This window comes from Bombus pyrosoma, linkage group LG3 (genome assembly GCF_014825855.1).
Source record: "Bombus pyrosoma isolate SC7728 linkage group LG3, ASM1482585v1, whole genome shotgun sequence".
Lineage (NCBI taxonomy): Eukaryota > Metazoa > Arthropoda > Insecta > Hymenoptera > Apidae > Bombus > Bombus pyrosoma.
The window spans coordinates 13,553,048-13,569,698 of NC_057772.1; the positions used below are offsets into that span (position 1 = coordinate 13,553,048).

At 31.8% G+C, this 16,651-nt stretch overlaps 1 protein-coding gene across 1 annotated transcript in view; it reads right to left on the reverse strand.

Moving 5' to 3' along the window:
- Nucleotides 1-16,651, reverse strand: part of LOC122565571 (neurotrimin-like) — a 240,996-nt gene that overhangs the window by 44,047 nt on the left and 180,298 nt on the right. The window contains exon 3 of the mRNA XM_043721647.1: nt 2,108-2,315. Within this exon, the coding sequence (XP_043577582.1) occupies nt 2,108-2,315 (208 nt within the window). The remainder of the gene's footprint in view (nt 1-2,107; nt 2,316-16,651) is intronic.

A 16,651-nucleotide genomic window follows, 5' to 3' on the forward strand; every position in this document is an offset into this window, starting at 1 on the left:
TTCACAAATTATGTTTACAAAACTCTCGTACTATGAAGTTCCAGAATTTAAGAACTTCGAGAATTTTAAACTTTTGTAAACTATTAGAACATTACAAACTGCGTAAAATTACATGTACTTGTGTATTTAGAACTTTCTAATAAATAAACGTTATTACTTTGTTAAAAATATTTAGTGTTGAAGAACATTTTTAATTCATTTGCTAAACGTCTGACTCTAGGAACAATGTGGGATCGTTAACAATGTTGTCTACTATTGCCACTTGAGCTTTGGTAGTAGCTAGATGATTTTGAATGTGATTACTTGCGTGGTATATGTCTTGGCTAACCACTTATCCACTTATCCTAGAATTGTTTCCAAACTACACACTACTATTGTTGATCACAATCTTTGCCTTGTCGAATGATCAGGAAATGTTCCAAAGTAAATGTTCCAATGAATACATCTTGTCCACCGTCATTCACCTGAGTGATAGCATTAGATACGAAACATTAATTTCTAGACTATTATACATTAATAGATGAGTGCAAAATCAACAACAAATTTAATTACTTAAAAAAAGATATAACGAAATAATGGCAATAATGAAATCACCTAGCCAAGTTCTATACGGTATAAATAATTATATTTAATTTCTGGTTTCTATCACAGAATACAAAATTATATTCGATGAAAATATGGAGATGCATCATAGCAAACTAATCTTTTGCATGTAATGCATCTTTTTACACAATTTTGAGATGTCTGGACTATACAAGTAGATAGTTCTATCCCTTTATGCCGAACCTCTCCGTCACAGCCGCAAGATGTAATCGAGCATTCTCGTGAATTTTCCGGGTTGTTTGTTGCTTCCGGTTGCTCATAAATATTTTAGCATTTCACAAGAAGCAAAAGCGTTGCTTTGATCAAATTAGAGTATCAATCTCCTCAATCTTTTTTGAGGAGTCACTGCACTTATATAGCATCATATTGAATAATTATGTTATATTTACCAATAATCATCAACTGATGACTCGGGACATTTTGTCTATCTTTTGTTAGTCAGTAGATCCATTTTCAATCTATCAGCAGCATTAATTTCTTTAAAATTGTATTCCGATATTATCTTTTTCTTATAGAAATTATGTGCTGCATATGACGCATGTAAAGTATTATTAAACAACATTTAATTGTTGTATGTTTCAACATATAAGGCCCGGTGTAAACAAGCGATTTTTTGACATTGTTTTCTCGTTGTATCGTATGTCTTCTTTCGCTTTTCCATTTAAAAACAACAAAGACAAATCTATGACGCAACAAGGACGCGACGCGGAAGAGTCGTTCGTCTACACCGCCCTTAAGAAACTTAGAATATTATCAATATTGTATGTATATATTACAACCAACTAAAGATAATAAATTATAGTAGATACGTGAATATAATACAATACTAAATTGGTGAACTTGTTGGATATACTTCTTCACCGATTTAGATATGCTCTTGAAATTTGTTGTCAAGATTATCACTCCGAACAAGATTTTCCTATACATATGTATAACGGGTAGTCGATCATAGTTTTTGAATTATACATAAAACTATGTTTGGTAGCGTATACAGTGTACTTTGTAAGAAATAGATTTTGACAAATTTACTGATTGAACACACGTCGTACTTATTTGTGGGAAATCCAATATATTTTTCCTTCTTTATAACATCGCTGGATTTAGATTCACTCACGTATACCGCCCCTACACGGTCTGCTTACGCTGGCTACCAGCTGTCACCACTTAAATATTCTAACCCTACCTACTCCTTTCCATTTGGAATTCAGTGACTAGAATTTTTAATATTTTTTCGCTGTTTATATGCTACTATAAAGATATTAAAAAAAATTCCTGTTAAAATTCATGAAAAGGTAACACATCGACAGCTTCACGCGACATGATACCTGACATGCTTTTCCGTATAACACGGTAACTAAGCACCCGTTATACGTATAGAAAAAAGTAGTTCATAATAATGATCTTGACAACTTATTTCAAGGATATCGAAGTCGATGAGGAAGTAGTCATTCCACAGGCTATCATTAAATGTCATTTAATATATGAAATGTAATGAATAACCAACCTACAACATCCAAGTAACCGGTTTGACTCTTCATCGGATCGGTGTTTATTTGACACATGTAGGCACCTCGATCGGATTCGCTCACGTCGCGTATGTGTAAATGCCATGTTTTGCGCTCAGTATGCGTTACTCCAATCCTATGATTCTTTGTAATCACGTGATTAGCTATTGTTAAAATAGTTTGTGTATCCACTCGCAACCATGCTACCTGAAAAAAGAATAAGAAATAAAAATATATAGTTTACTTGAACAATCTAAATACACAGCAACTTTATTTAATAATTTATTTACATGTACAATATTAAATTTGTTTGAATTTTCATTAACTTGAATTGTTAATTTCATATTATTCATAACGTTGCAGTTACAAATGTATTTTTCATTCTTATTGTATGCAAATGTGTTAATACAACAACAAGGCGATCAATTATAAATATCTATGCTAGAAAAGCTGGATATAGCTAGTTTTGAGAATGTATTAATTAAAATTCTTTTACTACAGTCAACTGTTTCAATTTAAAGTTTGTATAACATTTGTACGTCGTTTTATGTAATAGGACTCAATGTTTTCACAGTCAATAGAGATAGACACGTGATAAAGACATAATACAGTGTAGGAGTAATTTATGGAAACAGGGTCCGTTCTTCCTTTGATCTAATCCTTTCGTTGATATTACTAGGCTGACAGCATTCCTACCTTGTCAAACTGTCAGTTACTGAAGTGATTAAGATCGTTGAGGTCCTAAAAGGACTATTTTGATTTTGAGATATTCAGTAACTCATTAGTAACACGACTAACTCAACATCAAATTGCGAGAGATGAATAAGGATTAATATCATTATTAAAAAGTACATATGCTATGTTATTTCTCTTATGGAATAATTGATAACTAAAAATAATTGTGGTATTACTACTATTAAAAAAATACTATAATACTATGTTACTATAACATTAATAATGATGATATACTTTTAGGAAGTAAAGTATGTTATTTACTTTATGAAATCTCTTTGGTACCAACTCGGATATTTAAATCTTTACTTTTCACATTTTATATTTGTATATTTATTATAATAAAATTATATATTTACTAAATATAATAATCTTATCTTTCCCTTGGTGATAAAGTAAGAAGCAACGTGATAAATATAAATATTAAGTTATTAAAAAATATTATCCAGTAAAGACAAACGGTGTTTGACATTACGCAAAATAAAATAACAGAACAATCTTAATGTAATCGTGTATCGACAACAATGCTAATAAGAGAACTGACGCAAATAGTAATAAAAAACAAAGCGCAAACACAATTTTTTATTCTTGATTTTCGTCTTATTTCGGCATCAAGAATCGCTTCTTAAATTATTTTAAAACAGTAACCGAACACCCTGTATAACGTACTGTAGACTATACAGGCTATTATGACCTGACGTATCCGTCAATGATCGACGATTTATTATTATCCAAGGCTTCGATCTATTTTATTAGATATTTAAAATTACGGTCATGGAAATGATTAAATAAAGTTTTAGGCGATGCATTAAAAAACTGAAATTCATAACGTCATGGAAGTAAATATTAAATTATATAGATATTTATACAATATTATGTTTTATTATTATATTTTAATAATTTAATATCGTTTATACGATTTGAATAAAATTTCCTAAAAAGAAAACTAGAAAATATCATGTACATCCATAATCAAGAAATATTTTATATTTAATAACGAAGTTCAATTAACGAAAATAATAAATTAATAATTATAAGACACGTATTTATCAAAGCATAAGTCAATATTAACAGAACATAACAAAATTAAATGAGTGTGACAATTTTACAAATAATCGGATAGATGTAGATATTTTTACATACATATTTAATACTTTCAATTAAAATATAACATGGCTATTAATTATAGTATTTTGAAACATCATTTAGCCAATCTGTTTGAGCAATGAGTACCATAATGTATAGCGTCAATAGGATACAGCGCCAACCAATCCTGATTTATAGTCCGCCGCGCGCCGTTACCGTTCAGGCAGGATAATTAGAACGTAGCTGTTAGATTTCAGCCAACAAAATTTTTCCTCTTCAAGTCGAGAGCAAATTCTCGTGTTTTTCAGAAAATTCCTTCCTTAATCATTCCTCCATCTAGTCCATTTCTTCTTCTATTTCTCCCTTTTCCCTCTTACTTATCCTAATATTTGTTTCTTCGTTTTTCATTTCTCTCAGTTCCTATCCAATTAATATGCCACGATTTATGTACTATGGAATTTATTTTACGCTTGAATATCAACTTAAGATTGAAGTAGAAGTAGCTTCTAATTAATAAATATAAAATACTAACATATTCACTAGTTTGACCATTTTGTTACTGGTAGTAGCCTTTAAAATAATCGAAGAACTGATTCGATTAGCATTATTGTTTAATTAGCAAAACGTTCAATAATAATTGGAGAATGTGATGCACTATCTATGCATATAGCACAATGTTACATAAACGATATAAAATTAGATATAAGCAAACGAAAGTTTTTTGCATGCGGAGTAAGTTTAAACATTACTTTATATGGTAGCCAAACAAAGCTTACCTTTTAATATTAATACATTTTATTACGATTTTTAATATCAGCTGCAATATAATAAGCAAGCGTGCTTTTCATGTTTTACATATTTATTGGTTTTTAATTTATAATACATTAATATCTAGTTTGTACAGCTTTTTGTTTTATAGTTTCACCATATTTTGGTGGCATAAATTGTATTAATTTAATGCATCTCTTTCTCGGTATAGACTTTCGACCATTTCCGATAACAGTAGATACAATTCTTCTAAATTCGTTAGCTTCATTCCTTCACGATTTTTTTGACGTCGATCCATAACGTTTCCATCGCTTTATTTAATACTTTGTTCGCTTAAAAATTGTTTTACTACCCGAGCCATGTGCTTCGAATCAATATCGACTTGCTAGTTCCGGTTGTTTGGCATTCGATCACGGACAGGTGGAAGTAACACATCTTTAATTATTTCTATGTATCTACGTAAAACAGTCCCGCTATGCGATGTATGGTATCGATTCTATTAATAGTCACTGCACTCCAGACGAAGACTGAATCTCTCCATCACCTTCGATTGTGAATTTGTTACAATCTTTATCTCTCTCGTAGTGTCTTGTACATATTTTTCTACCAAAATTAAATTGAACGTTGTCTCATCCGTGAAAGTAATTTTAGACCACTGTTCCAGAGCCCAATTCTAATGTTTTTTAGCAAATGCAATTCTTTCCCGTCTAATTACTTTGTGTGAATGAACAAAATCCTCGTTAACAATAAACATAAACGGTTTGTTTAGAGATTCCGTTCCAGGAATTGGTGGATTTCTTAAAACGTATATTTATTATTGTACGGACACGTTTACCTCTGGTAGTGGACACAAACATTGTGTGCTGATATAGTTATTGTTATCAGCCACAGTATATCAGTGATTGGGTAAGAAGAATCGAAGTTTACACTTTTTTAAACGCAATATTACCAAGGAACTTGTACTTTAATAAAAAAGTGCAAGAGTGAAATGGAGTACAGTATAATTTATGTTGTTTGTATTATGATGTTTCTGCTAATCGATTATTAGAATATGTATACTGATTGAATATTGAAATATGTCTATACTGATTGATGGCACGAATTTTATACCGATGGAAAACTAGAATATGTATGTTCCGCCTGGATTGTTCGAGCTTTCAAGTTTGTTCAGGACATACGTTGATTGGTTATTGTTAAAAATTAATTTTCCAATCAACGGCGTTCTGAATGTCATGACAAATATCACGTTTTCTGGCAGCTTCTATATCAACTTACAGTTGAACATATAATTTGATTCCTACAATTTCAAATTGCACAACGGAGAAATATTTTTTAAAATAATGAAGCACAGTGATCCAGGGATTTCAGGTTTTATTACCACTATCTTTAAACTGCCATCACCACATGTATAACATTCATTAACACACGGTAATGAATAACCGGTACCAAATTCCAGCGATATAGCATCGCTCGTCTATGGAATCATACAGCATCAAACTGTGAGATCGCGTCGAATTTCACCTGTTTTCGTTATTCCGATGTGATTATTTTCCTTTACTTATGTTAGAAATCTCTGGAATATGTCTAATGCACGAATTACTCCAGCGAGAGACAAAAATTTTTAAATTTACCGTGTAATACGGTACCTATTATGTCCTAAAGTATGTGTCCATTTAAATTATTATGTACCTAACCACCTCTTGGGTCAATTTTTGTTTTTAAGGAGAGCTATATAATTATTCCATACCTCTGTTAGGTACACGTCCCTCCCGTGACCGTGGCTACGTTCAGTGACCCACTGAATGTCACTTCGAGCCCAAGCCCATCATCATAAACCTTGAGCACCCATAATCGAATTAGAACATTACAACTATTTCTTAGTTTTATTATTTAAGTGTAGCTATAGTAAAAGTCTGGACTTGGGTATTGGCGTTTTCCCAAACATTCCAAAAGAAAGGCCCCGATGTCCTTTCATCTCCGACATATATATAATATATGCATTATATATATAAAGTACTATATAATTAGCATATATGTGTATTAGATGGATGGATAGAAAATATTTTTTCATTATATCTCCCCACTGCTACTGAAGTGCGCAGTGTACATCTTTTACCCTATTGCGACAGCTGCTGAAAGCGACGTGGTATTCGAATAGTAACAATGGTAATGCATTCGTTGTATTTAATCAAGCGTCAAACAATCGTTCACGTTGAGTTAACTGAGCGTCACATCCACGTTCTGTGTGACCACGAGTCCGGATAAAATGGTTGCCGTTTGAGAGGCATTATTTCTCCCTAGCAACTGGTCTCTTGTCTCTCTCGATGTCCATCACAATACCTTTGCACAGACACTCCTCCATAGTAGTTGTATCACTTACAACTATTGTATTACATAGTCTTAAGATTTAATGGAATTCATCTTTATTTGTGAACGCTTCCCTTTCATTTATGAATCATAAATTTTATGAACGAAAGTATGATTATTTCAAATTGTAGAAATAGATTTATAGATCTTATAGCTATAATATCAAAATTTTTAATTGTATTCATAATTTATATATTTATTTTGAGTCAGTATTATATTTTACATTCCCAATATTCCCAATATTAAGTCAAGCGTTGATTTCTAGGATAAAAATGGTACATTAAAATACCAAATTTTAGTAAATTACTTTGTTTAAATGGAGTATCGTGTCTGTCCAATGATTGCTTATCAGAAAAAGTATACTATTAAACTAATACAAGCATTTCAGAAAACGATATTTTAATTACACGTAAAATTTGGTCATACGTGATGTTATTGTTATTCGATTAAATTTTAATTACTCAATTATTCGATAAAATTGAATGTTAGAAATACTACGTGTCTTACATGTATATAGTTATATACATACGTTTATATGTACATATTGTATTGAAATATCATTTTTTATAGCTATGCGAACATTATTATAAGTTATATTATAGTCACTCAATATTTAATTGGGTATAAAGCAAATAAACTGCCAATTTTAATAATCTCATAATAGTTTCGGCAGTTCGTAGTCTTGTGATGTATGCAGCTACGTATTATGTGTTACAAATTTTCCAAAGTACAAAACAATGATTTGCTTAAAATGTATTTTTTTACATTTTACGACGTTTTCTACAAATAAATTAATTAATGCAGTAAACTAATCTACAATTGCGTATATAGTACTCGGAAATATGTGGTAGAAACGCAGGCAAGAAGTGCTGCTAAGCTTATATTATAGGTAGTATAATGCCTTCAAAATACAGAGGTTTAGCCAACAGGATGTACATATTACGTCACGTTTTGTAAATTCTGGTCGCGATTAATTAAAGTGTCCATTCACATTAAAGTCATTTCAACTGAACCGGTGGGCCATTTTTTGTTTAAACATTTTGCTCGTTGGTTAGCATGTATGGTTCCTTTCATCGAAGTGTAAAAATAAAGCGCGTGAAACGTGATAAAAGTTCAATTTCCATCGAATTTTCAATAGAAACATCATTGGAATTTAGTTACTGCACGATTCGTTGCAATTACACGTTCATTTACTCCATGCGTTTCATAGTGTAAGATTTTCCAGAGATTACACGATTCCTATTATGTGATTCCTGCTTCGTCTGCTTATTCTCTTTTGTAACCGGAGACAAAGGACCTTAATACCTTAAGCTTCGTTTCCCATTTTCTTGCACATGAGTGATTACCTGCAACTTTTTCAGTGAGTTCCCCAAAGAAGATCGCAACTTAAATCTACCAGCAGCAATGAGAATACGAGTATATTGCTAGTATGCATTTTTCTCTCATGCGCTTAACTGCTTTTGATTGTCATGCCTATCAGATCAGACGAAGCAGATCACTATGCATTAGTATTTCAATGCAAGTATAACCTTTGCAAAATAACATGCATATTACAATATCATATCAGCGTAATACTCTTTCCTACTTTGACATTGACAATTCAAACAATTCACTCTTGAACCTTTTTCCGGTTGAACCAGTTTATCTACATAATAAAAAGGGGTGTTTACTTACGGAGGATTAATGTGCTCTATCTGTATTTTTGTTATCTACAAATCTTATTTATCTGAAATTCATAATATCAAATTATATGTATAATATGAACTGTTTTACTGAAGGTTTAAAAAACAATGTAACAGCATTGTTCCAAATTATATCTTTTATAAATGATAAGTACGTTCTTTTGAATATACATACAACTACATTGGCTACATGTGATTTATAATGAATCAAAATTATTCTACTTATTTACTTGAAATTGGAAATATAGTTTGATATTTAAAAGTGAAGATCTATTTTCAACATCATATTGGTTCATTTTTATATACGTCACCTTCCACGATTTTTTGATTTTGTATTCAACGTGCTTTAATTAAATGAAATTTGAAATTCATACCTCGGGAGTCTAAATGTTCAAATTTTATCCCCACATTCTTATAAAAATCGCCTTTAAAACGCAAGAAGATAATATAAAACTAAATATACTTATTAGGTTTATTATTCTGCTTTATGATGTTTTTTTACTAACTAGAAAATTTCATTATCTTTTTAAATTATAGGTATTAGAATTTTCATAAAACTATCTTGGCCAATTTTTATTTGCTTCCTACAAGCTATTTCGGATTATGTCTGAAAAATAACCAAGTAAAACCATTGGTATATCTGCTGTCTCCAGTCCGATTTAGCAGAAAACATTTTTCTAACTGAGTCCCCTTCTCACGACCCCTTTTACGAAACTAGCTTTTACGTTTTATATCAAAAGAGTAAGTAATTTTTTGCCACATAACCGTCTCGTGCCTCTTATTTTACCACATTTCCTCTTTTCTATATAAATAGGTATATTCTGAAACTCTTTTAAACGAATATACTTACACATCGAATATATAGCTAGAGTGAATCTGTGCTGCTTTTTAACGCTAATTTTCTCATTTAAAGTTGCGAACCGATAATATCTAACAATAAGAGAGAACAGGATGAAAGAAAGAAACGCGTAGAACTGTTGATATTGTACATTTTTCTTCCTGATTTTTCATTTTCAAAGTTTATACCGCTTAATTGAACCAAGCACAATAAATAGATGCGTTACCGTAAGCGATAATGAATTGTCAGGGTGTAAAGGTGCATCACTGTTCTGTGCCAAGCAATAGGAAGAAAAAATTACCGCGGGTCAAAAGTGGAAGGTTTCGCCTCATAATGCGAAGGGAGAAAGAATTGTGTTTTGTCATGTCGACGATTAATAAACGGGGCAAAGTTCCTTTCACTGAATCTCCTTTTCCATTAATATTTTCAATTCTTTCAAATAGAAACACTCAGGATCAATATATAACATGTCATAGGAATTATAAAATAAATGATCTTCGTGTTATAATTAAACAATAATAATTAATCAAGCTTGAATTAATTACGTTGTAATTTGATAGTTATCTCTTTTATTATATGAAACGTATTATATGAAACGATGATACGTTTCTAGAACTCTTCGTGTAATGATAATAGCAAATTCATTTATTAAATTTTTATTCGTGCTAAATAACGAAATAAAATTGTTAAGTAGAAACCAAATTTTAATTTGTGCTTGGAGTTTATACTTTTATATTCAGTTTGTATAGTTCGAAAGGGAACTTTTGTTACATGATATTTCTATAACATATAATTTGTATCGACGTAATTACAGTAATGGTTAAATATTGATTTCATGTGAGGCAGCTTAGACGACTTTGATCTTGACATATGTTGTCAAAGACAATTTCTTGAGTATTTTACTAATATTTACTAATACTTACAATTACCGTAATTACTTAGTGGTAATACTTACCATTACGTAATTTTACTTATATTATACAAATATTATATAATAAAAGTTCCCTTTTAGAGCTATAAAAATTGAATGTAAGAGTATAAACTCCAAACTTAAAATTTGGTTTCCTAAAGTTAATATTTATTCAGGAATGCAATGCGGTATATTTATGAATGAAAATTTGTGACATATTTTTTAATACAAATATATCTAATTTGAAATTTTTTAATTTGAGGTATCTGACCACTTTTTAAAGATTAAAATTTTATATATAATTTAATCATTTTTTGATGTTATGGAAACATGATAGGTCTGTATGTGCATACATATATGTATATAATAGTACATATGTGCGTTTACAAGCAGTATAGTACATAGGGTATTTCCACTTTTAACGGACAATATTTTAGAGCATGTAGAAATACCCAGCGTAAAAAATGAAGTTCATGTGAATATATGTATGTTACAATTAGTTACTTTACAGTATATTACATTATATTACATCATATTACATTATATTAATTAGTTACAACATACTGATATTACTGATATTAACAGTGAATTACTAGGCCTTATGCTTTTTGCTCGAATTAATTCGCTTATTCTCTCACGTACTATTTTGCGCTCTTCCTCGCTAAGTCTGTAAGGACTTCTTTGTACGGTGATATTAGGACCAATTAAACGTATTTACAACTGACCTGTATTTACGCGAGTACGTAGGAAACCCGTAACGAATGAATCTTTGAATTCTTCGAGAAGAAGAATTAATCGACATTTATCATTGCCATGTTCATCAGTATCAACTTCATTAATATCGAACGCGTTTTCAGCTGTTTTATTACAAGCATTAATTATTTTTGTTTTATACATGGCGAGGTTATTTTGTGTAATATTACGTCAAAACCTTGACTTCAAATTTCACGACCAATCACGACATCATATTTTAAATAACTATCGGCAAGGACATGGAAAATTATCTACAATGTAAAACCATTAATACATACAATGGACAAGATTTGAGATGTACATTTAATACAAATATTTCTTATTCCTCGCATTATTATTATATTAGTCATTCTTTTACCGGAAAATTTCAAGGCCACGGATTCTTTAATCAGCGAACACTCAGCTCAAGAATCGGAGTAAAATGGAAACGACTCACCCAGATGACTTGATCTACCAGTTGACGCTTCCATTACGTAGAAGCCGATTTGACGCTCGTTATTGAAATTATAGTTTCCTTTCAGGGCGCTGTTTTGTAAAGTTTCCCTCCATAATCAGATTGACAGCTGCGCACCATGTAGCGGGGTCGGAGCCCGCGGTTTCAGGGTTAAAACGCGGTAGCGAAAAATTGTCAGGTTCCGCACTCGATTTTTGCACTAGCGATTGAATTAACTCGCGCACGATGGTCGTAAGCTCTTGCATTGTTATAACCGGCACTGATCTCACTTCTGATGTCGGGTTTACATTATGATTAGGGTTCGGGGCGTGTAACGAATCTTCATTTGGATTAGACATTGTTGTTATGCAATCGAGAAGATATTTGCTAGTACAAATATGATTATTAGTACAAGTGTGGATATTACAGAATCGACAATTAACTTCGACGTTTAGGCACTCGTGACACTAATGACAATGGCCTCAGGTTCGATAACGAATCGACGGTTAACGGGATAGCGAACTTATTATTTTCGTCAAAGTCTAAGTTGGACTATGTGTTAAAACGTGAAATATTCACGGATCGTAAAGACGCTACTGAACTCGTTCATGAAATCGTACAAGAGAGTGTCTCTCCGTCCCGATGACGCTGCAGAGGAAAACTATGATAGGGTGTGTCTAAGGGCACGAGATCATCCGATTCGTGGAGAAAAGCCTTCGTTCGGAAAGTGAGGGATATTGACGCTGCTGTTAATTGGTCAATTTCCCTGTTGGTGGTTAGACAAGGATGCCAGCCGCCCTTGAGGGAAAGTTGCTAGCGGGAAGCGTCGTTCGTGAGAAAAATAGATTTCTCCTATCTTCCCGTGGTTGGAACAAAGACTGTTTGTCTGTTTGAAGGACTTTAGTTAACTAAACTTTAAGATTTATAACGGGCCCTCGGGCTATCTGAACATGTACTTAGCTTACGCGAAGAGTAGGGTATGCGTGTGGCGAGCCACGTGACAGAGACCGTTGGAATGTTTACTGTCGAGTGTTGCAACTATTTCTTTTTAAGGAGAGCTATACTATTACTCCATATCTTTGTTAGACAAAACGTTCATCCCTTGATCGCGGCTACGTTCGGCGACTGACTGTCGCCTCGAGCCCAAGCTCACTATTACAAGTCTCGAACAATTACAATTGGATTGAATGACGACAATTGTTTAAATACGGCTACGGTAGAATCTAGATTACAATGTTACGGGATTTTCCCAAAGTTCCAAAGGGAAGGCCCCAGTGTCTTTCTGTCTGCGACAAATATATAGTCTTATACAGTTTTTTCAGAAGTTGAAATAATTAATGTTTTTTTTTTTAATTTTCATGTATCATGAAATAATATAAAACAGGTAATTTTAAAAGGCTGTAAAAAAATTTCATCTTAACAAAATATATGTATAAATGAAACATTTTTTACTTATGTTTTATTATGTTTACACTCTTCATGCAAAGTGAAATGCCTACATGACTATGTTATAATTTTTTAAGTAGAGACATAGATAAGAATTTTTTATATACGCAATAAAACTAAGAGTACCAAAATAATCAGAACGAAACATACTCTGAGACTAAAAGGAGCAAAATAAAAGCGAAAATGCAGAAATAATCAAAGTGACTGCTTCCGGAGTTCTAGAGTTAACATTATCAATGTAAAATATTTAATGCTGTAATTTCCTCTTAGAATTCTCCTCAGAAATTTCTCTTCGAATTTTTATAGCCACAAATTTGAATTCTGTTTCTGAATTTGAATGAACTTGTAGCTTTCTTTTTCTTGATAGAATTAAGAGCCAGGTAAAGGTACACGTGATGGAATGATAAATAAAATCCATAGAATTACACGTACTGCGAGTTTAGATGGAAATTTTTATTTTATGATTAATATCAAATCGAACTCCTAGATTATATGACCTGTATAAAAATTGATTTATAATTCGTAATAAGAGTATAAATGTAAAAAAATATAAGGCAAACGTTGACCTGAAAATAAAACGAAACTTCCAAAAACAAATTTTTATTACTTTCATAAGATTCGCGTTTACCTGGCACCATTCCAAGAAAATAATAACGTAACATTTTACTTCGAAGCGATCGACTTCTAGATTTCTATCGGCATTTTTTGAAAGTTGTCGCAACTAGTATGGCAATAAACATTGAAGCTTTTCACAAGAAGCCTGAATTTAAAATGTATGCAAGTGCAGAATAAGTTAATAATATATAGTAAGATATAATAAGATAATAATGCGGAATAATAAGTAAGATATCAGACATCGCAATAAAATTATAAGACACCTATCATTTTAATGAATATCATAATATAGTTACGTAGTATTATACAATCTCTGAAACATAATCATTACAGAATTATACAGATATAGTGATTTCTACTGCAGTCGCTATTTATACTTAAATGAAAAATCCGCCCCAAGAATCCACTTTCAAGAATCGAAAATTTTACAAATACACATCGTCAAATATCTTAGCCTTCATCTGGACAACAAATTAAATAAAATACAAGAAAAAGTCAAACAAATCAAGACTAGCAGGAAATCAATGAACTGGCTCGCAGCCAGAAGCTCTAAACTGAATACACGCAGCAAACTACAAATCTATAAAACCATTACCAAACCCATCTGGATTCTGGACATATGGAATTCAAATCTAGGACATGGCTGCCAAATCTCGTATTAAGAAAATAGAAAATCTACAATCAGTTATCCTAAGAGATACACTAAATGTAGCATGGTACATAAAAAACGATGACGTAAGAGAAGTATTGAAAATCTCTACTGCGAAAGATGAAATGAGAAGACATTCAAAAAAAAAAAAAAGAACTACACCATTACAGGATAAAATCCACACGAACCAAGTAGCTAAAAGTTGCAACTCAGGATTTGCCAGAAAGCTCAGAAGGAAACATCTTTTAGATTTACTAACAATTAATACACTACATACATGTGCATACATATTTGTTACAGCACTAAATATTGCTCCAGAAATTATCGATAAAAGTATCGAAATCCGCACGTTACCTTACACTTAATACTTATAAGCATACAATTCGAAACTTTAATAAACGAGCCTAGAAAAAAACATAATTAAGGTTCATAAGTCTAAGTAAGCACATTTACTTACATTCTGTTTGTAACAAATCCATTAATTTTGAGTCATATAAATATTATTTAAAAATTTATTATTATTTATAACACACAGGAAATATTTTTACAAAATAAATGAAAATAATTCGCGAGGAAACTAAATTTTATTTATCATTTAATACCTCTTTCATTTTTATGTTCGTTGATAAAAATTTATATGTATACAATTTTTTACTGATATTTGTAGTAAGACTTTTACTTATCTTCACAGTCATTAAATTATTTACTATATACATAAATTTCTCGTATTTTTAAATTTTTTTAGTAACATTCAGATCAGAAATTTCGATAGACTATAGTAACCCTCCTATATTTGTGATAATATACACTTTTTTAATGTGTATACTAGCTGCATCGTGTTGATAAAAAAAAGTATAATATTTTTTACAACATTTGATAAGCGTACCTAGTTAACCATTTTACTTTACGTATCTTGTACCACCTGCTTTATCTATATTTCTATTTGTGTTTTTGTCTTTTGTATATTGTAAATTTTTATTTCCTCAGATCCAAAAGATATTAGTAAAATCCATTGGATTTGTTGAACTCGCAGCGTTTATTATATGGAGGTTTTACTTTTCAGCGTCATTTATTCATCTTATTTTTTGTTCTGTAAAACCGAATAGTTTTATAAATATCTAGCATAGTTGCAGTTTTTCCACAGAAACCGTCGTTCTAGATAGTCTATTTTTTCATGACTGTTGCATACTTCTCATATTTGTATCAATTCTAAATTCTATTGTGATATATATCTAGTATCGCGGACATAAGGCTTAGGAGTTAGCAGGTAAACCACATACAATATCGCGAGAGCCGAGGCGTTTTTAAACCATAAACAATGTCCCGAGAGCCGAGGCGCCAATGGACCCATCAATGTGTCGTCGGTCTTTCAAGTGAATAGTTTCATAGAAAAGGTCTACGTGGCTTTGACCACGAGCGGTCGGGGAACACGTGTGTGGTGGGTCTACGGGAGGACAAAAGACATGCGAGAGCAGTTCAGTTTTTAGTTTTGAGTTGAGAAGTCGAGGAGTGTCAATCGAGAAATCAGAGAGTGGAGTTGAGTTGTCGATATGGTGCTGCTAGCGTTGTCGAGAGAGTGTGGTCCACGTGAGAGAGAACGTTGGATCCGTTGTGTCGAGAGTTGTCTAGATTGTAGCATGTTATTGCGATTAGTTCATATTAAACTACCATCGTTTTCTTGTCTATATTTGTACAATCCATTCATTGTAAATAAATTACAAATATCAGGATATAATAACAATATATTCCATTGACGATACTACATATATGTGTAGCAACGTTATTTTATTAGTTCGTAGGTAACAGTATGATAAATACAATATCGTTTGCACTCACACGAAATCGAATACAATACCCCGTTTCGCGTATTTGTTTTTCACTACTTCTACGACACAACAACACAACGATTTTCACACGACCACGATAAATTCAACTCTGACAGCATTCACCTTGCTCATTTTTCCCTTAACATACCTTGGTAACGCTCACAATACTCCGTTTTAAATCGTCCCATGGTGTGTACGTCAACGGCGCCTATACTATCGAATCTAATAATTTTTTTCTCCAGTTGAGGTGCTCCTAAACGCAAATACATATTCATTCATACTAATTAAGATCACTTCCTGTGTCTATCTTTACCATTATATTCATGTCCACAATCTTTATTTGCTTGAATCCTCTTTTATTTTCATTCCACAACCCATCACAACGCGTCTTATCTTTTAGTACATTAGCACAGTTTGATGAAATTTGTCCGAATTCTC